Source organism: Peromyscus leucopus, chromosome 4 (assembly GCF_004664715.2).
Source record: "Peromyscus leucopus breed LL Stock chromosome 4, UCI_PerLeu_2.1, whole genome shotgun sequence".
NCBI lineage: Eukaryota > Metazoa > Chordata > Mammalia > Rodentia > Cricetidae > Peromyscus > Peromyscus leucopus.
This window is the reverse complement of record NC_051066.1, coordinates 66,852,209-66,877,902: the sequence shown is the minus strand read 5'-3', so window position 1 is coordinate 66,877,902 and position 25,694 is coordinate 66,852,209. Positions and strand designations below refer to the sequence as shown.

The 25,694-nt window shown below is 48.6% G+C and overlaps 1 protein-coding gene across 43 annotated transcripts in view; it reads left to right on the top strand.

Moving 5' to 3' along the window:
* Window positions 1-24,809, top strand: part of Madd (MAP kinase activating death domain) — a 44,059-nt gene extending 19,250 nt beyond the window's left edge. For 4 of the 43 annotated variants that reach the window (XM_028878864.2, XM_028878863.2, XM_028878865.2 and 1 more), the window contains 20 exons: window positions 385-571; window positions 667-817; window positions 1,063-1,269; window positions 2,908-2,961; window positions 3,931-4,031; window positions 4,748-4,831; window positions 5,095-5,253; window positions 7,738-7,840; window positions 8,311-8,373; window positions 8,620-8,740; window positions 8,845-8,950; window positions 10,501-10,611; window positions 15,259-15,366; window positions 18,795-18,959; window positions 19,210-19,282; window positions 19,396-19,502; window positions 21,381-21,389; window positions 21,578-21,647; window positions 23,454-23,500; window positions 23,825-23,929. In XM_028878864.2, coding sequence (XP_028734697.2) covers window positions 385-571; window positions 667-817; window positions 1,063-1,269; window positions 2,908-2,961; window positions 3,931-4,031; window positions 4,748-4,831; window positions 5,095-5,253; window positions 7,738-7,840; window positions 8,311-8,373; window positions 8,620-8,740; window positions 8,845-8,950; window positions 10,501-10,611; window positions 15,259-15,366; window positions 18,795-18,959; window positions 19,210-19,282; window positions 19,396-19,502; window positions 21,381-21,389; window positions 21,578-21,647; window positions 23,454-23,500; window positions 23,825-23,929 — 2,131 coding nt within the window. Of the gene's footprint in view, window positions 1-384; window positions 572-666; window positions 818-1,062; window positions 1,270-2,907; window positions 2,962-3,930; window positions 4,032-4,747; window positions 4,832-5,094; window positions 5,254-7,737; window positions 7,841-8,310; window positions 8,374-8,619; window positions 8,741-8,844; window positions 8,951-10,500; window positions 10,612-15,258; window positions 15,367-18,794; window positions 18,960-19,209; window positions 19,283-19,395; window positions 19,503-21,380; window positions 21,390-21,577; window positions 21,648-23,453; window positions 23,501-23,824 lie in introns of all 43 variants that reach the window. The other 39 variants (XM_037204955.1, XM_037204960.1, XM_037204963.1 and 36 more) reach the window with 29 other exon arrangements.
* Window positions 24,810-25,694: the final 885 nt, after the last annotated feature.

The window sequence follows — 25,694 nt, the reverse complement described above, 5'->3', positions numbered from 1 at the left end:
TTCAAGACACGGTTTCTCTACATAGCCCTGGCTGTTCTGGAACTAACTCTAACTCTGTAGACCAGGCTGGCCTCGAACTCACAGAGATCCGCCTGCTTCTGCCTCCTGAGTGCTGGGATTAAAGGCATGTGCTACCCCTGCCCGGCTAGCACTTCCCATTTTTATCGAGTCCGCAGGCAACATTAGTGGTTTCAGGTGTGGAGAAATGTGAGATTGTAGGATTGTAGGGAGTTGGCCAACAAGATCCTTGGGGAGATAGGGGTGAGGTGGCCATTTTGGAGACTTAGCTTTATGCTTTGCCCTGGGGTAAACTCTTGTCTGGTGAAAGAGGGGATGCCCTGCCAAGGATCAGATGACCACAGAAGTGGTTTGTGGGCCCTGTAGCGAGAACCAGCAGTTCCTGAAGGAAGTGGTACACAGTGTGCTGGATGGCCAGGGCGTAGGCTGGCTCAATATGAAAAAGGTACGCCGGCTGCTGGAGAGTGAGCAGCTTCGAGTCTTTGTGCTGAGCAAGCTGAACCGTGCAGTGCAGTCAGAGGACGATGCCCGGCAGGATGTCATCCAGGATGTGGTAAGTATGTGGGCTAGGGAGTTGGAATCAGCTGGGCAGAAGGGTGTGGATGCTAAAGAAAGGTTGCTAGCTCTGGGTCCTGGCTGTTGTTGCAGGAGATCAGTCGGAAGGTGTACAAGGGAATGCTAGACCTCCTCAAGTGCACGGTCCTCAGTCTCGAGCAGTCCTATGCCCATGCAGGTCTGGGTGGCATGGCCAGCATCTTCGGGCTTCTGGAGATTGCTCAGACCCATTACTATAGCAAAGGTAAGGGATCCTGCTTGCTGGCTCCCAGTGCCACGCTCTCACTGTTCCTCCTTGGGGTTGTTTCTGGCGTGTTTATATGTAGGAACTCTTTTCCTACCATGAAGAATAAGGCCTTCGCGTTCTTCCCGTGTGCTAACTGCTCCACATCCCCCTGTATTCTGGCATCTCCCCTCTCATTTTCCTGACTGTCTGACTCCTCTTTGATGCCTCCTTCAGCCACTTCCTGTATGTCTTCCTTTCCTCAGACCCAGACAAACGGAAGAGAAGTCCAACAGAGAACGTAAATACCCCTGTTGGCAAGGATCCTGGTCTGGCTGGGCGGGGGGACCCCAAGGCTATGGCACAGCTAAGGGTCCCTCAGCTGGGTCCTCGGGCACCAAGTGCCACAGGAAAGGGCCCCAAAGAACTGGATACCAGAAGTTTAAAGGAAGAGAATTTTGTAGCGTCTGTTGGTATGTATCCTTGCGTGGGATGTGTCGAAGTGGTCTTGGCTTCTTAAACATCTTTCCTTTCTCTCAGTTCATCCAGAACCCTGACCTTCTCCTCCCCATGCTTGCTTTTTAGAGAGGGCGAGGGGTTGTGTCCATTTCCAGTAGCATTTTCTTGTACGTGTCTGTCTTCCTGCCTGCTCTCCAGCCGCCTCACCAGCATTCTCGAGGATGGAGTAACGCGATTCGCTTAGAGACCGGTGTGACTCAGTGCAGGGAGTCTGAGCTGTATTCTCCGTCCCTTTTTTATTTACATCTGAATTTCTTCACATAGAGAAAACGTGTTGCTGGAAACTATTAGGAAATTTATAGACACATCTTTGGGATGTAAAATTATGACCATCTGGGTTCTGCATCCAGTTTCCCCCATCCGAGCATTATACTGCTCTGGAAAATGTTCCTTCTGGCATGTTTGGGTCCTAACTCCAAGGTCATAGATTTCTGAACTGACTCTTCTTTCTGTCTTCCCACCCCAGACTCGATTCAGAACTTGCTTATGTCTGGTATTTCTCCATTTGCTGCCTGTCTGGTGTCACTTCTTTGGCTGATTCCTGCTTGACCTGAAGTAATCTAGGCTACTTTCTCTCTGATTCTCGGTCCCCGGTCTCTAGGCTGCACTAAACTGATACTTCTTTGCCGTGGTCTCTAGCCATTGCCATAGGTTCTCATAGGAATGAACTAGCTCTCTTCTTAGGACAGCTCTGATTCTCTGGTTGGCGAGTATTCTCCCAGAAGCAGTAGTAAAGCTTGGCTTTCTCCTGCCTGGTATGATGTTCCAGAAAAAAAGACTGACCTGTTGTCCTGTAAGTCTTGAATCTACTTGGACAGTTGACTTCCCTATCAGGATCTCTATCACCTCATCTAGGAAATGAAAAGATTATACCTAATAAACTCTGAAGTTCCTTCCAGGGAAAAAAACAAGCTATGATTGGTATTCCCTGTGCTTTGTTTGACTGGGAAGCAGTCTTGGCCATTTCCTGTTCTGTTTCTTCTACTGGAAGCTTTTCTCCTAGATAGTGACTGAGACTGGGTCTCTTGGTTGAGCAGGCAATAGTTCTGAGGGTGAATTGTTTGGGGGGTTTGGGGTTTGTTTTTTGTTATTGTTGGTAGCAACGGGGGAATGCTGATCGAATGCTCGATCTAGTCTTTGTCCAGTCCAGTGTGTCAAGCAAACTTCTGCTCATGTTTCTGAAATTCTTCGACTGCTTGACACGATTGTCTCTTTCTATAGTTTGTAAGCGTGGCCTTTGCTCAGCCCATTTGGCAGCGAGATCAAGGTGTGTTGGGAGTTGACTGATCTGTCTCCAGCCTGCCCAGGGTCCAGTTTCTCATAGGAGAGCCCTTCCAGCTCAAAGATTCTGTAGAGTGTTTACATTGGAATTAGGGTTAGAAATTTAGAGTCTTTAGTTCATGATTTGGGGTGGTGGAGGGGGGCAAAAATGGATCTCTTGATTCCTCAACCCTACTCAAATAAAGATATCTTTGTATCTCTTAACCAGTAATGCAGTGTCTGATGGGGGATGAACTCGGGTTGGGCTCTGGTCCTCTGACAAGCCTCTGACTCTCTGTCTCTCTCTCCTGCTTGCATTGCGTCTGGGGTAGAATTGTGGAACAAGCACCAGGAAGTGAAAAAGCAAAAGGCTTTGGAAAAACAGAGTAAGGAACAAACGCCCTTTCCTGTCCCCCAGTCTCCCATACCTGCCAACTTCCCAGGCCCAATTGGGGCGGGCTCCCTCTCAGGCCCACCCCACATTTGTTCTTGGGTGGTATTTGGAGGAAGAGTTGTAAAGACAGGACGGAGGATTCTTGGGGCAGGTGGTGTGTGAATCCTAGGTGTATGACTTGTGAGCTGCTCCTTGTCCCTCCCTTCGTTAGCCATCAGGCGTCTCCGGGTAAAATACCTACACTGTGGTTTTCTACTGCTGTACGCTGGTGGGACGAACTTCCGCCGATGCAGCCCCTCCTTGGCAGATACCTCCCTCACCTCTAGGCCTGTGGGCGCAGTTGGCAGAGATGGTTGCTGTCCCTCTGTGTTGAGTCTGTAGCTTCCTGGCTCTCTAGTGGCTTGCCTAGGCACACGTTCTTGCTTTCTGTCGTTCTGTCCTTCTGCCTTACCATAGGTCAAATGGGGGCTTTTTGTTGTTGTTTTGTTTTGTTTTGTTTTGTCTCAAATGTAGATGGTATAGGGTGGGGGTAGGCAGTGCCCAGGGAAACAGTGTTTCTTTTTCTTTTGCCCTAACCTTTTCTGGCCTCTTTGGACACCTTTGTCAGGAATCATTGAGCGTCCTGGGAACACTTTAATAGTCTCAGGCACAGGTGGAACTCTGACTTTGGGTGCCCTGGAATGGGGTTTGTTTGTGGGACGTTTTGTTTTAGGACGATTTGCTCTGGATTTTCTCAGGTTGAGAAGATGGCTGCAGAGACCCTTGGCCAGGTCTAATGTATGACTTGGTTCTTAAGGCTTCTGGGGACTTCTAGTGGGTCCCAGTGGTGGGCAGGGGCAGCCCTGGGAAGTGACTGGGATGTGAGGACCAGGTCTGGAGCAGGCTCTGCTGCCCTCCCATTCTCTTCACCAGCCTGCCCCAAGCTTCGGCACGTTGCGTGACAGAAATCTCCCCTACTCAGGGCCGGAGGTGATCAAGCCTGCCTTTGACCTTGGTGAGACAGAGGAGAAAAAGTCCCAGATCAGCGCAGACAGTGGTGTGAGCCTGACATCTGCTTCCCAGGTTTGTGACAGTCCTGAAAACTGTCGGGACTAATTACTATCTCAAAGTTTTACACACACACACACACACACACACACACACACACTGGCAGTGGGAATTAAGTTCAGGGTATACATTCTAGGTAAAGAGTACCACTAAGTTATACAACTAACCCTTAAAATAGTCCTTACAGCCAACAAAAGAAGGAAACAATCTAAATATAAACAATAATAGGGAATAATTAAATAAGTATAATAGAATCATGGAATGCAATACTGCTATTTTGTGTTTTTAAAAATTTAGCAACACAGCATGATTAAAATATATATATATATGAGATACATGTATGAGGGGGTGTCTTACTGTGTAGCCTTGGCTGGCCTAGAACTTAATATGTAGACCAGGCTGTCCTTGAACTCACAGATCTGCTTGCCTCTATCTCCCAAGTGCTAGCATTAATGTGCTACTCTGCCCAACTTCAATTTAGTTTTTAAAAAATATGTATAGAAAAAAAACTAAAAGCCTAACAGGAAATATACTAAAAGTAGAGATTAATTTGGGTAGTAGATTTATGACTTATTCTTATTTCATTATTCTTTCTTTTGTTTTCCACAGTGAGCATGTATTTATTTAATGTGTCATTTTATTGTGTAAGTGCTATACATTCCAGCTTAGAAAAGAACCAGTTGCTCAGGACCTCTCTAGAAACAATACAGGTGTCCCTTGTCTTATTTCAGAGGACCGATCAGGACTCTGTCATCGGTGTGAGTCCAGCTGTTATGATCCGAAGCTCAAGTCAGGATTCTGAAGTTAGCACCGTGGTAGGGGGATACCACATTGGCTTCTTTGTGGGTGGGGGTGGGTGTCTCCTGGGAAGGGTCCCTACCTTTGGACGCTGTTCTTAGTCAGGTCAGCTTGACTCTCAAGAGTGTGCACAGAATGTCACTCATCTTCTAAAGGGGAGTTCTAGAGGCTGTTGGACACGCCTGAAAAGCAACTCTTTTCAGTGGTGTATACGGGGTTCTAACTGGCGTCGGGAGCCCTTCTCTGGGGACTGTCCCTTACTACGTTTTGTCTTTTCTAGGTGAGTAACAGTTCCGGGGAGACCCTTGGAGCAGACAGCGACCTGAGCAGTACTGCAGGGGATGGGCCAGGAGGAGAAGGCAGCGCTCACTTGACCAGTTCCCGGGCCACTCTGTCGGATAGTGAGATTGAAACCAATGCTGCCACGAGTACCATCTTTGTAAGCTTTATTTACTAACAAAAGACTTTTTTTTAATGGGAGAGGAAGGTGGTTTAGTACGGAATGAAAAGTTAAGAAAGAGACAATGAGAATAAAAAATAGGTATGGAGATGCGATCCAGTGGCAGACCACTTACTGAGCATGTGCATGGTGCTTCGGAAGAAAGGGGAGAACTTGCCATAGTCATCCAGTATGTCTGCTGCAGCTGGGATGGCTCTTCTCCCTCCCTCCTTCCCTCCCCTCCCCTCCCCTTCCTCCTTCTCCTCTTCCTTTTTGAGACAGTCTTACTGTATAACCCAGGGTGGCCTCAAGCCTATGATCCTTCTGTTTCAGTCTCACAAGTGCTGGGATTCCAAGTGTGTGCCCCCATACCCAAATGAAATAAATCACTCAGGTCTTTTTTTGTTTTTGTTTTTGGAGGCAGGGTTTCTCTGTGTAGCTTTGCGCCTTTCCTGGATCTCACTTGGTAGCCCAGGCTGGCCTCTGCCTCCCGAGTGCTGGGATTAAAGGCGTGCGCCACCACCACCCGGCACTCGCCGGTAGGTTTGGCTGAAGGAGGCAGAGGCAGGCGGATCACTCAGTTCTTACCTTGCCCCTCCGCTTTGCAGCAAACACCTGCCTCTTTCGATATTGAAAACTCCTCTGATACTGTGCCACTTTATGAAGACGACAGTGGATAGATAGCCTCCTCGGCAGCCTTCAGTGCTCTGGTCTACAGAGGAAACTGGAAGATGCGATCTAAATGGAGTCTTTTTTTTTAAACCACCGGTGCTTATTTGTGTCTCTAGGTCCTTCAGTATGCTTGTGCCTAGTAGAGCCAGTGGAGGCCGGGATAGGATCAAGAGTTAAAGAGGGCCAGGTGGTGGTGGCGCACACCTTTAATCCCAGCACTCGGGAGGCAGAGGCAGGCGGATCTCTGTGAGTTCGAGGCCAGCCTGGGCTACCAAGTGAGATCCAGGAAAGGTGCAAAGCTACACAGAGAAACCCTGTCTCGAAAAACCAAAAAAAAAAAAAAAAAAAAAAAAAAGGGGAAAAAAAAAAGCATTTTTAGAGCTGGAGAGATGGCTCAGTGGTTAAGAGCACTGAATGCTCTTCCAGAGGACCTGGATTCAATTCTCAGCACCCTATGGCAGCTCACAGCTGTCTGTAACTCCCATTCCAGGGGATCTGATACCCTCATACATACATACATGCAGGCAAAGCACCAATGCATATGAAATAAAAATAAATAAATCATGGCCGGGTGGTGGTGGCACATGCCTTTAATTCCAGTGCTCAGGAGGCAGAGGCAGGTGGATTTCTGTGAATTCGAGGCCAGCCCGGTCTACAGAGCAAGATCCAGAACAGGAACCAAAACTACACAGAGAAACCCTGTCTTGAAAAAACAAAATAAATAAATAAATAAATCATAAAAAACAAGTGAGCTGGACGGTGCTGGCACATGCCTTTAATCCCAGCACTTGGGAGGCAGAGGCAGGTGGATCTCTGTGAGTTGGAGGCCAGCCTGGTCTACAAAGTAAGTTCCAGGACAGCCAGGGCTACACAGAGAAAACTCTGTCTCAAAAAATCAAAAAAAAAGAAAAAAGAAAGAAAGTTTTTAAAAAATTCCTTCATTGTGCGTTGATTCTGAATGTTAAATCATTCCTGTGGGATGCTGATCACTGTATGCTATCTTTTCTGGCCCTTCCTACCACACAGCCTTAACTGTCCTGTGCTGGTGGACAAGGGCTGTTTGCACAGTTGAGGTGAGAAAGGTTACTTAAATTCACTAAAGGCTTTTCTTGTGTTATTTGTGTGTGTATAATGTAGAAAGTAATGGAAGGAAACTCCTGATATCCACATGGGTCCTTACACACTCAGACACTTAAACATACGTGTGAATATGCATGTGCACACATTAAATAAACAAACTAATTAATTTAACCATTTCTCCAGTCCTGTGAGGTAGGTATTATAATGTTCCTATTATGGACAAGGAAAATGATTCTCAGCAATTAAAAAAAATTAATAAAAAGTAGGGACCTGAACGTTGGCCAGTCTGACTTCAAACTCTGGTTCTTTCTACTGTGTTATGCTACTACAAAGGCTTTACCTTGTTTTGTGGGGTGAGGGTGTGAGACAGTATCTCATGTGGCCCACACTGGCCTCAAACTTGCTATAAAGCTAAGGTTGGCCTTGAACTACTGATCCTCCTTTCCCAACCTCCCACAAGCTGGATTAGAGGCATGCCCAGCTCTAAGAGAAAGCATCACAGAGACTAAAGAATAAAGGGGAGTCAGGATGAGTCCTTCATTTCTTGCTTTAGGAAAAAGTAACAGAAAACAGGATTATCAGCCAAATTATTATTATTAGCCAAATATAGTAGCAGAGGCAGGGATAATTGTGTTGTTAATGGATGTTTACTTAGTGTGTGAGCCTTTCAGTAAAGTGCCTGGTTTACTTTGTCTCTATCTGTCTGGCATCTGACCTACCTTGTCTTTCTAGGGTAAAGCCCATAGCTTGAAACCAAAGGAGAAGCTGGCTAGCAGTCCAATTCGTTCTTCTGAAGACGTAAGCCAGCGCGTCTATCTCTATGAGGGACTACTAGGTAAGAAATAGACTGGCAAGGCCCCTTGCATTAGAAGAAAGCTGGGCTAAGCCATGGGAGAAAGTAGCGCCGAACAGCTGCTGCTTGGCTTTCTGCTAATGTGAATTCTGACATCAGATAGCATTTTAAACTCCTTTTTAATAGTTATTTATTTAATGGGGGTTGGCATGTGCTGTGCACACATGTGGAGGTCAGAGGACTTGTGGAAGTTGGTTCTTTATTTCTTCCTCCCATGTGGGCTCCAGGAATTGAACCCAGGTCATCAGGCTTGACAGCGAGCACCTTACCGACTGAGCCATCTCACTAGTCCAGAGAGCATTTTAAAATCTAAACCAAGGAATCTGTGGTTATGATAAGCAGGGGCTGAAAACTAGATGACATTGGGTTTTGGTGTTAATCAACAGGCTGTGTCTCTCTGTCTCCTTTCTTTCCTCTTGCTACCGTGTCCCTTCCTGCTCACACGTTGGCAGGAAGGGACAAAGGATCGATGTGGGACCAGTTAGAGGATGCTGCTATGGAGACCTTTTCTATAAGTAACTGCTTTTCTTTGTGTGATGTGTTCTTTCTTCCTGCCTGGGAAGGGCTGGGCTTCACTTGGAGGCCTCTGGGGTTGGTGGCAAAATGTATTAGATCTGGGAGAAAGGTTTGGTTTCCGTTGCCCTAGAATTTGGAATGACCTTGTTTTATCTGGGGCTTACTACCTTTTCATTTGTCAGCTATATTCTTGAAATGTTAAATAGGCCATGCCCCCACCCAAGAAATACCATTATTCTACACAGGCAAAGAGCGTTCTACTTTATGGGACCAAATGCAGTTCTGGGAAGATGCATTCTTAGATGCTGTGATGTTGGAAAGAGAAGGGATGGGTATGGACCAGGGTCCTCAGGAAATGATCGACAGGTATGGGACTTAGGAAAGACACGAGAATATCCCTGTTCAGTTCTTCCCACTGTCTTTTGTGGTCTTCCACCTGAGCACTAGCCTGTGCCTGGTCTTCTGCCTAGGTACCTGTCCCTAGGAGAACATGACCGGAAGCGCCTGGAGGATGATGAAGATCGTTTACTGGCCACACTTTTGCACAACCTCATATCCTATATGCTACTGATGAAGGTAATGTTGAATTTGCTTATGTCCAGCTCTCCCTGGACATAAGCTCTGTTGCCTAAATTCTGGGACAGTTGAGAAGCTGTCAAAGCATCTGACTGTGGCTCTCTTCCTAACTGAAAGTCCAAGGCCTCTGTCCAGCTTACACACTATCCATTTAACTGGTGCTACCAGGCTTTTGTTAATGAATGTTAAAGCTAATTGATTATCACTTGTTACTTGTCTACTTTTAATTTTATATGTGTTCCCTTTGTTAAGTTATTTTAGAATGCAATAGAGCTCCCCACAGAGTACAACTGATTTAATTCATTTTTTCCAGTAGTATATTCTAAACCCTTCAGGGGCTCAGAATTTATTTCCAGCGCCAGCCCTTTGTCATGCATACTTTTTTATGGCTGGAAAAAGCTGCCTAACTAGGCATGGTAGTCATGCCAGTAAACAATGCACTTGGGAGAAAGAGGCAGGAGGATCAGGAATTCAAGGCCAGCCTTGGCTATAAGTTCAAGACCAAATAAAACTAGATAAAATCTTGTCAAAAAAAAATACCCACTATTAACAAAGAGATGATAAGTCCTAGTTGAGCTGTTTGTGCTTTTTGTCTTAGCTGTGGGAAAGTATGTTACCAAGCAGAAGAGTTCTTCTCTGAAAGAGAATGGGTTCGGATGGGTGGTGGCAAAGAGAAGTTGTGAGAACGAGCCTCCCCGAGTTTCTTCTGTTCTCCCGAGGCTCTAACTGTGAAGGGATCAGTTGCCCAAATACAGACATGGTTCTGTAAGCTCGTTGACTTGATCGATCTTGTGTCTTAGCTAGGTTCCTGTTACTGTTATAAGCACTGTGGCCAAAAGCAGCATGGGAACGAGAGGGCCCGTTGTCTAACTGGTCACAGTTCCTCATCAGTGGACGCTGCGGCGGGAACCTGGAGGCAAACACTGGGGGAGGGCTGCCTACTGGCTTGCTCAGCCTGCGGCCTTTTGTTTGTTTGGTTGGTAGGTTGGTTTGGTTTTTTGAGACAGGGTTTCTCTGTGTAGCTCTGGCTGGCTGTCCTACTCACTCTGTAGCCCAGGCTAGCCTGGAACTCACAGAGATCTACTGCCTCTGCCTTCCAAGTGCTGGGATTAAAGGCAAGCACTACTACCGCCTGGCTCAACCTGCTTTCTTATATACCCTAGAACCACTTGCCCAGGGAGGGCACTGCCAACGGTGTGCTGGGCTCCCTCACATCAATCATTAATCAGAAAAATGCCCACAGGCTTACCTGCAGGCCAGTCTTAGGGAGGCATTTTCTCCATTGAGAGTCCCTCTTCCCAGATGACTCGAGCTTGTGTCAAATGGACGACAAACTAATCAGCATTTCCTGTATTGCAAGTTTCCTCTGTGCTTGAATTCCATTGAACAGGATACACAGCCGCAAATGTCCTGCCATAGTCAGTGATTCAGTTTTCAGGATTCCATGTCTCTCAGATAGATCCGTGGAAACTTAGACGTTGTCTTGTCTCAGCCTCAGTTAGGAAGAGAGCAGCAGATCCGTTGCTAAGACTCGTGTCTTGGCTTTCCAGGTGAACAAGAATGACATCAGGAAGAAAGTGCGTCGTCTGATGGGAAAGTCCCACATTGGCCTTGTATACAGCCAACAAATCAATGAGGTGCTCGACCAGCTGACCAATCTGGTGAGCATACCCGACCATCCCTGGGGCTCCTTCCGCTCTGCTTGTCATCCTTCCCTGCTGCAGAGCTCCCGCATGGAACACTGCTGGTCTTGTCATGCAATCCGGTTAATCACTAGTTTCAAGAATGGGGCAGTAGTCCAGGGGAGGTTTTAGCCCTTCTGTTCAGTGTCGGGACTCTGAGTACTCCAACTATCATAGTATAGCATTTTCCATGGCAGGTCTGTGGATGTCTGGGGACCTACGAGATGAAATTTGTTCTCACCACAACACTAAAATGCCTCTTTAAAAAACAAGACAGGGTTGCTCTGTGTAACTGTCTGGCTGTCCTGGAACTCACTTTGTAGACGAGGCTGGCCTTGAACTTGAACTCACAGAGATCTGCCTGCCTCTGCCTCCTGAGTGCTGGGATTAAAGGCATGTGCCACCAATACCCAGCTAAAATGCCTCTTTTAACTGGTTAATATTTGCACCAGAACTGCAAAATCAGTCTTGTATAGACTGCTGGCACATTATTGTCATGACTTAACTATGTGAGTCCCACCCTCACTTCCATACATTCTGTTTTTAAAAAAAGACCATTTTATAAACTTGGCATGGTAGTGCACGCTCTTAATCCCAGCACTCAGGAGGCAGAGGCAGATGGCTCGCTGAGTCTGAGGCCAGCCTGGTCTACAGAGCAAATTCTAGGATAGCCAGGGCTACACAGCAAAACCCTGTCTCTGGGGCGGGGGGGGGGGCAGTTTTGGGTTGGTGCTATGACTCAGTAGGTAAAGGCACTTGCTGTTAACCCTGACAACCTGAGTTTGATCCCCGGGACCCACACAGGAGAAGGAGAAGAAAACTCTTGCCAGCTCTTCTCTGGCCTGCCATGAGCCTCGTGGCACATGCACGCCCCCACACAGACAGACCTCCTCACCCACCCACGCCCACACAAAATGAGGGAGTGAATTAATAAGTAAATAAAATGAGTTCAAGGGCTAAAGGGTTGGGTCAGGGCTGAAGAGCACTGACTGCCCCTCCAGAGAACCTGGGTCCAATTCCCAGCACCCACATGGCCGCTCACAACTGACTCCAGTTCTAGAGGACTTAACACCCTCGTCTGACCTCTGAGAGCACCAGCCTTGCACATACTGCACATAAATACTAATACACATTAAAATAATAAAATCCAGCACTCGGGAGGCAGAGGCAGGCAGGTCTCTGAGTTCAAGGCCAGCCTGGTCTACAAAACGAGTTCCAGGAGAGGCTCCAAAGCTACACAGATAAACCTTGTCTCAAAAAACCAACCAACCAGGGCTGGAGAGATGGCTCAGAGGTTAAGAGCACTGACTGCTCTTCCAGAGGTCCTGAGTTCAATTCCCAGCAACCACATGGTGGCTCACAACCATCTGTAATGAGATCTGGTGCCCTCTTCTGGCCTGTAGACATACATGGAGGCAGAACACTGTATACATAATAAATAAACAAATCTTAAAACAAAAAACAAAAAAACAACCAAATAAATAAATTAAATTAAAAAAAAAAAAACCTACAATGTCTTTCATGCTGAACACCAGTGATCCTATTACTCAGATTGATTTATTTTTAGCCTGAAACTGTGTTTTACAATTTTTAAAAATTTTATTATTTTATATGTATCTAATTTGTCTATGTATGTCTGTGCAACATGTATGTTCCTGGTGCCCAAGGAGTACAAAAGAGCGTGTCAGATCCCCTGGGATTGGAGTTACAGCCAGTTGTTAGCCATCATGTGGGTGCTGGGATTCAAACCCCAGTCCTCTGGAGGATAGCAAGTGCTCTTAACTGCTGAGCTATCTCTCTGGGCCCTGAAACTGACTTTTTAAAAATTACAGTTTAGTTGTGTGGTGGTGGCACATACTTTTAATCTCAGGGCTTGGGAGGCAGAGGCAGATGGATCTCTGTGAGTTCAAGGCCAGCCTGGGCTACAGAGCGAGTTCCCAGACAGTCAGGGCTGTTATACAGAGAAACCCTGTCTCAAAAACAAACAAAAGCAAAAACAACAAAAACCCCTACTAGTTTTGGGACTGGAGAGAGTGCACACCGCTCTTGCAGAGGGCCTGGCTTGATTCCCAGCACCCTCATGGTGATTCACAACCACCTGTAATTCCAGTTCCAGGGGATCCGATGCTGACTTTTGGCCTGTGTGTGCGCCAGGCACATATGTGTGCACATGTGTACATGCAGGCAAAACACTCATACACATAAAATAAAAATAAATTAAAAATAAAATAATAAAAATAAAAAAGCCAGTTTCACTTATGAATGTCCTTGATAAATCAGTAAAAAAACATTACATGTATTAAATTTTAATAATCACTTATATGTCTTTTTAATATTCTCTGTAATAAAATGGGAAGTATACATAAAGCATTTCTGCTGCATACCCAGGGTGTTGGTTATTGGGAGGAAAAGCCATCTGTGTCAGATGAAATATTAGCTTTGTCCATGAAACACCATTTTCTCTATGACTGTTAGGTTGAGTTGGCAGACTTTTTTTCTAAAAGCAATACGGTGAACCAGTTCTTTTAAGGTTGACATTATTTGTTGCCAATGATAAGGGCCAAATTTTTAAGTGAAAATGAGAATTCTGGAAATTTTTTTTGATATGAAGCTTTTCTTTCTTTTTTTTTCTTTTTGGTTTTTCGAGACAGGGTTTCTCTGTGTAGTCCTGGCTATCCTAGAACCAGGCTGGCCTCGAACTCACAGAGATCCGCCTGGCTCTGCCTCCCGAGTGCTGGGATTAAAGGTGTGCGCCACCACACTCAGCTACATTTATTTTTTTAAACAAAGATGACTCTTATTTTTTAAATCGGATTTGTATCTGTGTGCATGTGCATTAGAGGACAAGCTGATGGAGTTCTCTTCTACTGTGGGTGCCAAAGGTCAAACCCAGGTTGTCACACTCCTTTACCTGCTGAACTATCTTGCCAACTCTTTTTTATTTTGTTTTGTTCTATTTTATTTTATTTTTTATTATTTTTTAAAAGATTTATTTATTATGTATGTTGAGGGCACCAGATCTCATTACATATGGTTGTGAGTCACCATGTGGTTGCTGGGAATTGAACCCAGGACCTCTGGAAGAGCAGCCAGTGAGTGCTCTTAACCTCTGAGCCATCTCTCCAGCCCTCTATTTTATTTTTGAGACAGGTCTCACTATGTAGCACTGGTTGGCCTGGAACTCAGTGTGTAGACCAGGCCTGCCTCTGCCTCTCTCAAGTACTGGTATTAAAGGTGTGCACCTTATTTTATTTTATTTTATTTTTATTTATTTGGTTTTTAGAGACAGAGTTTCTCTGTGTAGCTTTGCGCCTTTCCTGGATCTCGCTCTGTAGACCAGATTGGCCTCGAACTCACAAAGATCCGCCTGGCTCTGCCTCCAAGTTCTGGGATTAAAGGCATGTGCTACCACTGCCCGGCTTTTATTTTTTTAATGAGAAGGGGATTTCATGGTTCAAATTTGCTATGCAACTGAGAATGATCTTAAGCTTCTGATCTTCTGGCATCTACCTCCCAATTCGGAGATGACAGGCATGCGTCAGGGTCGGCTCCTCCCTCTCTATTGCCCGCCCCTCCCTCCCTCCCTCCCTCCTCCTCCCTCCTTCCTTCCTTCCTTCCTGGTGTTTTTAATGTAGCCCAGGCTAGCCTCAAACTTGTGATCCTCCTGGCTTAGCCTCTTGAATGTGTGACACCATGCCCAGCCCAGGAATGCAACTACTTTCTCCTAAACCAAATATATTAAACAGATTTGCAAATAGGTAAAAACATTGCTACTCTTTATTATTATTACTGTTATTAGGAGAAATATATTTTATAAAAGGTATGTGCTTTTTCATACATTTGGCTATCAGTAAATTACTTTTAAATGAATTAATAAACACTAAAATGTTATTAATATTTCTAGATAGTGAGTATAGCTATAACTCACATAAACAGAAACCCTTTGAGAGCTTCATTTTATTTATTTTTTTAAAATATGGAACGCTTCACAAATTTGCACATTATCTTTGCCGTGCTGATCTTCTCTGTAATTGCAGTCTATGTGCTGCCGAAGTGAGCACTGAGAGCCCGTGTTTTTAAGAGGCATAGGGCCCTGACTCAAAACATAGGGCCCCTGACTCAAAACTTAGGGCCCCTGACTCAAAACTTAGGGTCCCTGACTCAAAACTTAGGGCCCCTGACTCAAAACTTAGGGCCCCTGACTCAAAACATAGGCCGACCAAACATAGGGCCTGACTCAAAACATAGCCCGATCAAACTTAGGGCCCCTGACTCAAAACATAGGGCCCTGACTCAAAACATAGGGCCCTGACTCAAAACATAGGGCCCTGACTCAAAAAAGTCCTCAGTCCTCTCTTGTGGCCAGTGGCTAGCAGATAGATTGTGCTAAGTGCCGGGCATGGTGGCGCACGCCTGTAATCCCATCACAGAGGCAGAGCCAGCCTGGTCTACAGAGTTCTAGTACAACCAGGGCTACACGGAGAAACCCTCTCTCAGGAGTAGCGGAGGGGTAGGAATTGTTCTAAGGAAGCTGTTAGGAATTGAATTGCCAAGTGAGGCATTTTTATTCAGATTTGTGTGTAAGAGCAACATCTGAATGTCTCTAAGCACCTTTTTTCCCCTCAGAGTGGACGTGATCTCTCCATCCGATCCAGTGGCAGCCGGCACATGAAGAAGCAGACGTTTGTTGTACATGCGGGGACAGACACAAATGGAGATATCTTTTTCATGGAAGTAAGTTCTAGTTCCCCATTGGAAAGCCAGAAGAATATTTCAGAGACACAAGAAGCTCCTAGACCAATGCTAGGCTTTGTTTCCGACTTACCTTATTTATCCTCACAATCCATTCATGATTAATTTATCAAGTTATTATGCAAATAATTAAGTAACTAGATGATTCCTCACCATTTCTTTTATCAATATTGGATGTGTGACATAATCGCATTGTTCGTGAATCAGAACACTAGAAAATGATATGCTTGGGTGGTGTCTGGTGCATATTCTAATCCCCACCTCCATCATTTTCTACTGTCCTTGTCTTTTCATCCTACAAGTAATTGTCTCCTTTGTATCCTCCAGGAGATTGTAGGCAGGCAAGCAATAAGATGTGAACATAGCCGGGCAGTGGTGGTGGCCACCTTTAATCCCAGCACTCTGGAGGCAGAGGCTGGCGAATCTCTGAGTTTGAGGCCAGCCTGGTCTACAGAGTGAGTTCTAGGACAGCCAGGGCTACACAGAGAAACTCCATCTCCAAACAAAACAAAAGCTATGGACATAGATTATCATTCCCCATCCTCGTGGGAAGATGGCAGCAGACCTCCAGCGTGCACTGGAAAGTGCTGCTGCTCTGGGTTATAGTAGTGTGACTTTATTGCCTATTCACTGACGATACCTTGTTTCTCCATTCAGGATTTTCCAGATACTTCTCTATAATAGGATAAAAAGAACTTTTTTACTTTTTCTTTCTTTCCTTTTTAAAAAATTTATGTGTGTGTGTGTGTGTGTGTGTGTGTGTGTGTGTGTGTGTGTGTCACAGCAAGTGTGTGGAGGTCAGAGGACAACTTCTAGGAGTTGATTTTCTCCTTCCACCATATGGACTCTGGATCTCAGACTCAGACTCAGTCTTCAGCCTTGATGGCAAATTTCTCTCTCTCTCTCTCTCCCTCTCTCCCTCTCTCCCTCTCTCCCCCCCTTCCTTTCTTTTTTTTTTTTTTTCTGAGACAGTATTTTACAGTATAGCCATAGCTGGCCTAGAATTGACTGTGTAGACCAGGCTAGCCTCAAACTCACATAGATCTGCCTGCCTCTGTCTCCCTTCAAGTGCTAGAATTAAAGGCATGCACCGTGCCCAGTTTTGATAGTTATTATTCTTAAGCATGTTCTAACCTAGGTTCCACCCATTTCCAGTTATTTTAATGAAGAAATTCAATTTCTGCCTTTAGGGCGTCTAGACTTTTTAGTGGCCACACCTCCTTGAACATTGACACATTTTTTGTCTTTCTTATAAACTATTAGTCCAGTAGAGGTGCTTAATTTCAGATTCAATATTTTGGCAAGAATATCTTCTAAGTATAAATTTTCTTACTGTGGCTTCATAGATTCATCTCTCTGTGTTTATAGGGTTCCTTTGTGTCTCCTTTTAAGTGTGTGCACGGGGGTGTTTATGACACAGGTCTCAGCATAGCTGGGCTGTGTGTGTACGTGACGTTGCTGTGTCACCTGCCAAGGGGACGTACGTAGTACTTCCTTCTCAGCCTCGCGGCCGTATGCACTGCTGCTTCAGAACAAGGAGCTGTGTGCTCCTCCTTCACTTCTGACTCGGGCACCTACGTAGGTGCCGCCGCCGCCGCCGCTGCCACCACCTTTTACTGCGATAAGACTTAGGAGCGCCTGCCCCGCAGGTGCTGAGTCCTGGTCTGGATGAGTGGTGTCTCAGGTCCCATATATGAGATAACCAGCAAAGAGTGGTCAGGAGCAGAGGAGAGAGGGCTTGGATAGAGAAAGATCTAAGAGCATGATATGTTAGTAATAACTATAGGTAGTAATTTAGTTAGTATTTGGGTGTGAATGTGTCTGGAGATCAGAAGACAGCTTTGCAGGGTTGGGTCTCTCTTGTTCCGTATTTGTGGGGGTTTGGGGGTCACACTCAGTCCCGTGCTTGCTTAGTGAGCACTCTTACTGCTGAGCCTTCTCGATGCTCCTGTTATAATATTTTCGTATCACATCTGGATTGTCAAAGCAGATAGCTGGGTGCTTTCCATGTGCCAGTGCTCCGTGGTTGAGCTACATTCCCAGACCCGGGCCTGGCTTTTGATGCACATTAAGAATTTTATGCATATTGTACCAGGCATTAGTGGAGCACTCCTTTAATCCCGGCACTTGGGAGGCATAAGCAGGACAAGCTCTGTGAGTTTGCGTCCAGCTTGGTCTACAGAGCAAGTTCCAGGACAGCCAGGAGTACATAGAGTGAGATGCTATCTCAAAAAATAAAACAAAAAAGAAATGTGTGGACATTACTGCATTTCATAGTGTAGTTATTGCTGTCAACGAGCCCCTCCTTAGCCATGAGGAATAGCAACAGAAGAGCTGGCTCGGCATGACATAACTAGGTATGGAAGAGCTGGGGTCTCAACCCAAGCACTCTGACCTTAGACCTGCTCTTACCCAGCATGCCACAGTGTCACTACAATAACTGAAGTCATGAGGACGGCTGAGTTCACCTGGAGGGGACTGTTGAACAAGAAAAGCATATGCAGGGGACCCTGCTTTTTTTTTTTTTTTTTTTTTTTTTTTTTTTTGGTTTTTCAAGACAGGGTTTCACTATGTAGCTTTGCGCCATTCCTGGAACTCACTTGGTAGCCCAGGCTGGCCTCGAACTCACAGAGATCCACCTGCCTCTGCCTCCCAAGTGCTGAGATTAAAGGCGTGCACCACCACCGCCGGGCTCGGGACCCTGCTTCTTAACATTTATCATCCCATATTGAGTTTGTTTTTGTTTTTTTCTCTTTTTTTGAGACAGGGTTTCTCTGTGTAGCTTTGTGCCTTTCCTGGATCTCACTCTGTAGCCCAGGCTGGCCTTGAACTCACAGAGATCCTCCTGCCTCTGCCTCCCTAGTGCTGGGTTTAAAGGCGTGCGCCATCACCACCAGGCCATATTGAGTATTTTTATGCAATAACCACTGTTCATGTTTCACTTATGTAATCACAAAAGTATTCTATAGGAGCAGAAAAGAGCTAAAAGTAGAAAATTGATTGGCTCCAACTTTTTCTCTTTGGTTAATTAAGCCTGCCCTGTGTTTGATAATAGAGCTGATTTCTCCACATGATTGTAAGACGGAGGCAGGAGATACACTTCAAATCCTTGGTCTAGAAAGTAGACATGAGGTGGTACACACTCATTGATTTGGACAATGTGCCTCTTTGTACACAGGCCTCTTTCAAAGATTCCATATCTGTCAGTAATACTTCTAACACAGTGTGTCCAGCCGTTCAGTGCTTACGATCTCCCCTAGGGGGACCCCGAGTCCTGGGCCGAAAACTATCATGGGGCTGTTCCTAGGGTCAATCATGTCGTCCTTTCCCTGTAAGACACAGGAATGGTAACTGGGACGGGAAAACTGTCAGAGACCAGAAGCACTGATCTGTGTTGTCCGTTTTTCCAGGTGTGTGATGACTGTGTGGTGTTACGTAGTAACATCGGGACAGTGTATGAGCGCTGGTGGTATGAGAAACTCATCAACATGACCTACTGTCCCAAGACCAAGGTCCTGTGTTTGTGGCGTAGAAATGGCTCTGAGACCCAGCTCAACAAGTTCTATACTAAGAAGGTACTTGGGTCTCGGTTTGAGCTGGGGGTTAGGTAGGCATTTAGGACTAAGTGCTGAGATTCTCACTGGAAAGTTAAAATTCCAAAATCCACACCTGGAGCCATACTTTGGCCTCCAGCTGTCCTGTGGAGTAACTTACGCTGCCCTGAGTCCTGGCACTGGCCTTAGCCTTTGGCAGTGACAGCCTAGAGTGGGGAACATGGAGCCCTGGCAGGGCTCCCATTACAGGACTCCCCTCCCTGTGCCGCAGTGTCGGGAGCTGTACTACTGTGTGAAGGACAGCATGGAGCGCGCCGCTGCCCGGCAGCAAAGCATCAAACCCGGTGAGGAGCGCTCGGCCCCCACAGCACCCTCCTGACCACACAGACCTGCTTAGGAAGGCGGGCTGTGGGACTCTTCGCTTTGCCCTTAGCTGACACCTTCCTCCTTCCCACAGGGCCTGAGCTAGGTGGTGAGTTCCCCGTGCAGGACATGAAGACTGGAGAGGGTGGCTTGCTCCAAGTCACCCTGGAAGGGATCAATCTCAAGTTCATGCACAACCAGGTAGGCACAAGCAGCAGCAGCCCAAGGCCTCCCGGGCCTAGTCCTGGGCCGACCTGTCCTAAGATCAGTTTCCAGGCTCTCGGTGCTCTCCAGGGAGCAAGAGGGAGAGCCTTGGGCCAGAGAGAGGTGAATGGCTGGACCAAGAGCGAAACCAAAGGGGAGGGCACAGTGACCTTGGTGAGACCACCAGGCTCTGAGCAGGTGCGGCAGGGAGCCCGTGTTGGGGCCCAGGAAAGAGAGTGAGGCTCGGTGGCCGTACTGCCCATCCCCTGCTCACACAGTGTGAGTGGGAGCGTCTCACTCGGCCCCTCTTGCGTGTCTCCGCCTTCCTGTATTCCCAGGGTGTGCTTTGCTCGGTGGTTCTGCTTTGAGAGTCTAGACTGGCTGATCTCCTGTGTGCTTCCAGTGTGCCTGAACCGTGGGTGTCTGTGCGTGTGTCTGTCTGTCTGTCTGTCCTCTCAAAGTATGGATGTTTGCCTTTCCTTCTGCTGATTCTTGTCCTTTCTCTTCCTCTGGGTGTCCCTACTCTGCCTGCTCCACAGGCCTCCTGCCCTTCCTCTGATGGGGGGTGCTTCAGGATCCTTTCTCCTTATTGTGATTCCACCCAGGAGCTGACATTTCTTTCTCCTTTTGGTCTTTTAACACAGTGCTACTTTTTCTCTCAGTGGACAGTCCTTAAGCTAATTCCCTCTGAGGCCAGCGCATCATCCCAGGTCCGTTCCCGGCTCTGACTCCTCACACAAGTGCCTTTCTTCCCCCTCCCCTAAAGTCCCCAAGGCTCCGAACTAGGTCTCAATATGATATCTTGAAGCCCCTGGCCAAGCAACAGAAACTCAGGGGAGGTGGAGATCTGACTTTGAAGTGGCTTTGTCTGGGAAGATGTCTGTCTAGCTAGGGAGTTTAGATGCAACAGGAAGTACCTAAATGACTGTCCTGTTAGTGTATTTCCAACCTGGGGCCTAGTGTGGCAGCAGACCCGTAGAGATCCACGGGGAGAGCCTTTGTCCTTTGTAGACCATGGAGGTGCCAGAGGGGCGGCTTCTGATCCCATTTCAGTGTCGTCCCCCCACCAAAGATGAACTCTTAGACAACCGGACATCCTGCCCCCTTCTTGTCCAGCCCTCAATGTTCCCCATCCCAGGCCTTCCACATTAACAGCCACACACTGTGTCCAAACCGCCCTGTGCTGGAAGTCTTGGCTCCTAGAAGTAGCATCCTACAGAGGGTAATAGTGAAGGCTGACTTCTGGGTCTGACTCCACGGTCTGAATTGATGACGGAGCAGTGGCCCGTGGCCTGACCCATTCTCTGCCGTTCAGCAGGCAGCTGGGGTGAACAAAGCCTTGGCCCTCCCTCCCAGTGTGGTTATGCAACTTGGAATGACAGATGGGAAAAGCACAGAGTTGGAGTCAGAATGTCCTGGATCTGAGGCCCTGCTTTATTCATAAGCAAACAAATGTTCCCATCCCATTCCTTTCCCGTCTGTAAGGTGGAGACAGTACCATAGATTGTGCGAGGTAGATAAACGTTTGTAAACTGCCAAGTAGCGCTCAGCACGTGGTAGCCGTTATTTAATGTGACTGCATACTTCTTGGGAGGTCCTGGATCCTGTGTCAAGGAAGATAAGATCACCTCCCACCCCAAGGACAGTCTGCGGGGAGCTTTGCACCCGTGCCAGCCCTCTGCGCCGGAGGAGGATGTATGGAAGGGTAGAGACCTGATGGACTGAGGCAGCGATCCCTGGGGCACCGTGTCTTATGAGTGCTGCCCTGGGCAGAGGGGATGGGCGGGGAGCCCAGGCCAGCAGGGGGCCTTTGGTTGGGTTTGACCAGTAAAACTAATGCCTTCATTTCTCTCCCATGCTTTCTCCTCCGGCCAGGAGCGGAAGGTACTTGCCCTCTCTGCTTTCTTCGCTTCTTAGCGCTTTTGACTGTGTGTGTGTGGATTCTTATGTCCTCCCTCGGGGCACTAGGTTTCCTCAGGGGGCGTGGGGCTGTAGCTGGGAGACTGGGCTCTATGGGGCAGGGGTGGAGCCTTTGGGCCTTACGCCCCCCTCCCTCCCTCCCTCTCTTGCAGGTTTTCATAGAGCTGAATCACATTAAAAAGTGCAATACAGTTCGAGGCGTCTTTGTCCTGGAAGAATTTGGTAATTACACTATTTTGCTCTTAGGTCTGGACTCACATGGCAGTAACTCAAACCTTGGAGCTCCAGAGGAGGGACTGGGGGCGGGGACAAAAGGATCTGCAGTGAGGTCAGGAGGAGCAGGAGGGCCAGGGACGAAAAGGAGCCCTGAGAAGACAGAAGGGAAGGACGGAGACAGGATAGCCAGTGGTTCCCGAAGAGCAGGGAGCCTTGGGCAGCTTGAGTCTAGGGATGCTAATGATGTAGTGCCCTCCTTCCTGGTTCGGCCAGCCAGTGGTCAGAAAGTTCTGGGGCAGAGCAGACTGGTGACCCTCGAGCTCTGTCGTGTCCATGTTGCCTGCTGCCACCTCTCTAGAAGCCCCACAGTGTTCCACCCAGCCTCCCTGGCACCACTCTGGTCCCACCTGGCCTCAGAGGAGGGCATGAGGCATCCCAGGCAGACTCAGCTGAGGCCAGCGAAGCCTAGTGGGCCTCAGAGGCAGAAGGGGCAGGTGTGTCTGGAAGCTGGAAGCAGCGTCCCCAGGCAGGCACTGAGGAGCGGAGTAGTGGGTCCTGGCCCCGGGGCTTTGAGTTCCTGCTGTGTCTTTGCTTCATTCTTTTGTGCCCTCATCGCTGCTATGAAAACCTTCGTTCTCCAGCAGGTAAAGTGACCTCAGCCCGCGCTGCCTCTCCCCAGGCTCCAGCCTTGGGCCCTGCAGGGGGGTTGCGCCTCTCAACCAACCTAGCTGCTTACATGGCCAGTGGTCTCTCCCCCCCCTCTTCCTCCCCAGCGTCCTCCCCCTTGTGCTGGCTCACCGTTCTGAGTTCTCTTCACTGTGCTCCCTTCTCTCTTTTGCCAGAGAGATACTTGGGGGACTCTTCCAGCTCGGGAGAATGATCTGGGGCTTCTTGCTCTGCCTTTTGATGAGTGTATTTCATGCTAACACTGGGGTCCGGGGATTCTACCTCCCAGGGTCAGAAGAAGGTGTGGCCAACTCTCATTCTACGTCTCCTGCCCCCCTCCCCAGGGGGCTGCCATGCCCTCCTCCCAGTCTCCCAAGGCCACACTGACGGCTGGACCTGGGGGACCCTCCTCCTCCCTCTGGCCGGGCACAGCCCCTGCATGGCTGGGATATGGGGTGACTCCTAATCTCGCATCCCGGGCTGTGGACATGTGTGTATTTGCCTGATGCTCCCATCACCTCCGCCTGGGTGCTCTACTCGCCTGTCTCTCCTGTTCAGTGTGTCTGCTCCAGAGCCCTCTGACGCTCTCCCTCACACGGGCAGGTCCGAGATCCTCCTGCCTCACAGGGAAGGACACTTCCAAGTCTGATGATGGGTTTACCATTCTCTTACCTCATACAACCTTAGGACTCTGGGTGGCGGTTGTGGGAGGGAACGATATTTATCATGACTAGATTTGTGGGCTCTGGTGACAAGGAGGGAGGGGTTCATGGCATCTCAGCAAGGTGAGGCACAGGCTAGAGATCACTGCCTTCCCTGCTGCGACTCCTCCAAAGCCCTGGACAGCAGCTGTGATGGGCCGGGGAATGGCTGGCCCTCCCACCTCGGGGCACCCAGAGAAGTGTAGCGATCCCAACTGCCAAGTAAAGAGCCACGGCAGACTTCAGGTGTCTGTTTGAGGAGTCTGCCTGGACAGCCCAAGGAATGTGGCTGGACAGGGTGGCCTGGGCCCTGTCATAGCCTAAGTCACTGTGAGAGGACACAGGGAGAGGGAGCCCAGTACCGGGGGCTGCCGCCTGGGGGCGCAGGACGCCGTCGCTCTTAGTTTTGAACTTTCTGTTTTGTCTCTTGCCCGTCCGGTTTTAGTTCCTGAAATTAAAGAAGTGGTGAGCCACAAGTACAAGACACCGATGGTGAGTGTGCTGCTCGGCCACTGAGGCCAGAGTGCACAGGGCTCCCTGGGAACCTTCGGACAGGAGGGGCGGACCTCACGGGGGATTGGTCTAGAGCCAGTGGTCCGACTCAAGTCACAATACATCTTTTATCCTGGGAGGTGGACTTGGGCTGACCCCCTGTCCCAGGAGGAAAGCTTCCAAAGACTCGCTTGATGCTGCTCACACAGCCCAGGGGCCTGTGCTGGTCTTAGGGGAGGCCCTGCACTCTGGGCTGGCCCTCCACGTGTGACGGTGTCGGGGTCTCAGTGTGGCCGATCCGCCCCGTCTTCTGTCCCCTTGTAGGCCCACGAGATCTGCTACTCTGTGTTGTGTCTCTTCTCGTACGTGGCTGCAGTCCGTAGCAGTGAAGAGGACCTCCGGACCCCGCCGAGGCCTGTCTCTAGCTGATAGAGGAGGGTCCCACAGCCGGCCCAGCCCAGGGGTCGTCCCTCACCTGTTGCCGCTCTTCAGCACCAAAGCTGCTGTGACAGAGAAGGGGATGCTGTGTGTGTGTTCTCTGCAAGCTCCTTCCCATGGGTTAGCTGGTTGCGTTTTATGTCTGAATGTGTCTTTGTGTCCGTCTGTCACAGGGCTAATCTAGTCCTATTACCTTCTCTTCCTCCGATACCAGACTAGCCTACTATCCCCTCAGGGCTCCAGAGAATGTGTGTGTGTCTGTGGGGCCACGGTGAGCCCACCAGTGAGTGTCCTTGAGACGTCTGTCCTGTGGTTCCACGTCCTTGTCCTTATAGCCTCCAGTTTAGGGGTCTTCTCTCCATCCTCCATGGTCTGGCACTCTAGGGTACTTGGGACAGTTCCCCTCTGGGAAGTGAGAGACAGACACTTGCGGCCAGCCTTCCTGGCTGAGGGTTGGACAGGAGGAGAGAAGGAGGATTCCAGGCAAGCTGGAGTAAATGGCCATCTTCCTGCTTCCTCACACAATTCCTAAACTGTGGCCGCCGGGCTTGCTGCTGCCTGCCCCAGCTCCGGGCGATGGCCATGTGCTGAGTTGGGATTTTTGCAGTGATCTTTCTGGCCTTTGGCATGAGGTGACAGGGGGGTGAGGGTGGTGGTCTTCCAGAGACCACCAGCTACTCTGCCAGGGAAGGGTGAGTCGGGGCCAAGCTGGTCCAGCATGCATGCCTGTCTGCAGGCAATGTCTCCTGGCTTCAGTGACCGAAGGAAGATGTGGACTGAACAGGAGATGGTGTAAATATTTCAGCTCTGCATTATTTATAGAAAATGTACAGCTGTGTGATGTGAAATAAATGTCCTTAACTGTGCTAGACTTCCTGGTTGCCTTGCAGTATATGATATCTCTTCTCAGCTCAGGCCTGAGGAAGGCCGGCCCTCGCTCATCCATATCCAGGCTCTGGCATTCTGAGGCCCCTGCTCCAGCCTCCTCCTTTCTGGGCTTCCTGGGATGCCAGAGGGACACCTACCACACCAGGGTTGTAAAGGGCTGGAGTGCCCTGGCCACTAGAGGGGGATGTGAGTTGAGCATCCATACCTGAACAGCTGAATAAAGAAGCCATAGAGCCGGGCAGTGGGCAGAGCCTGGTGGATCTCTGTGAGTTCAAGGCCAGCCTGGTCTACAGAGTGAGATCCAGGACAGGCACCAAAACTACACAGAGAAACCCTGTCTCCAAAAAAAAAAGAAGCCACAGAAAATTGCAGGTGCTTCTCTACATTCCCTGTACAGGTGTGACCAGGACCTCCCATAGGGCCGCGGGCCAAGACTCTGCTCTAGGCCAAGTGTGTATCTTATGTTGAGGAGACCTCAAAGTAGTAGTCCAACCTTCACGGGTTATCTATGTCGCGGGAAACCCTGGTACTCTGTGGGGAGAATACCCACCACACCACCATGACACGTCTGAGACCTGCTGGCTACCAGATCTGTAAGGAAACTTGGTTTCTGTGGAGGAGGACAGAGAAGGTTCTGATTCTTTGTGCTTGAGCTAGATGGAGTGTCGCATGCGAGACACGTGGTCACGAGCTGTGGGCTCAGCGGGGTCTTAATGCCACCCGTGCACACAGGACTCTGCTTCACTGCCCTGCACGGCCCCAGCTGCTGTCACCTGGTCCCTGGGGTGCGGCTCACACCTATGCCTACAGAGGAAAGCCTGTGGCTCCCGAGACCTCGACTTCCATCCTCCCCTCACCTGAGGAATGA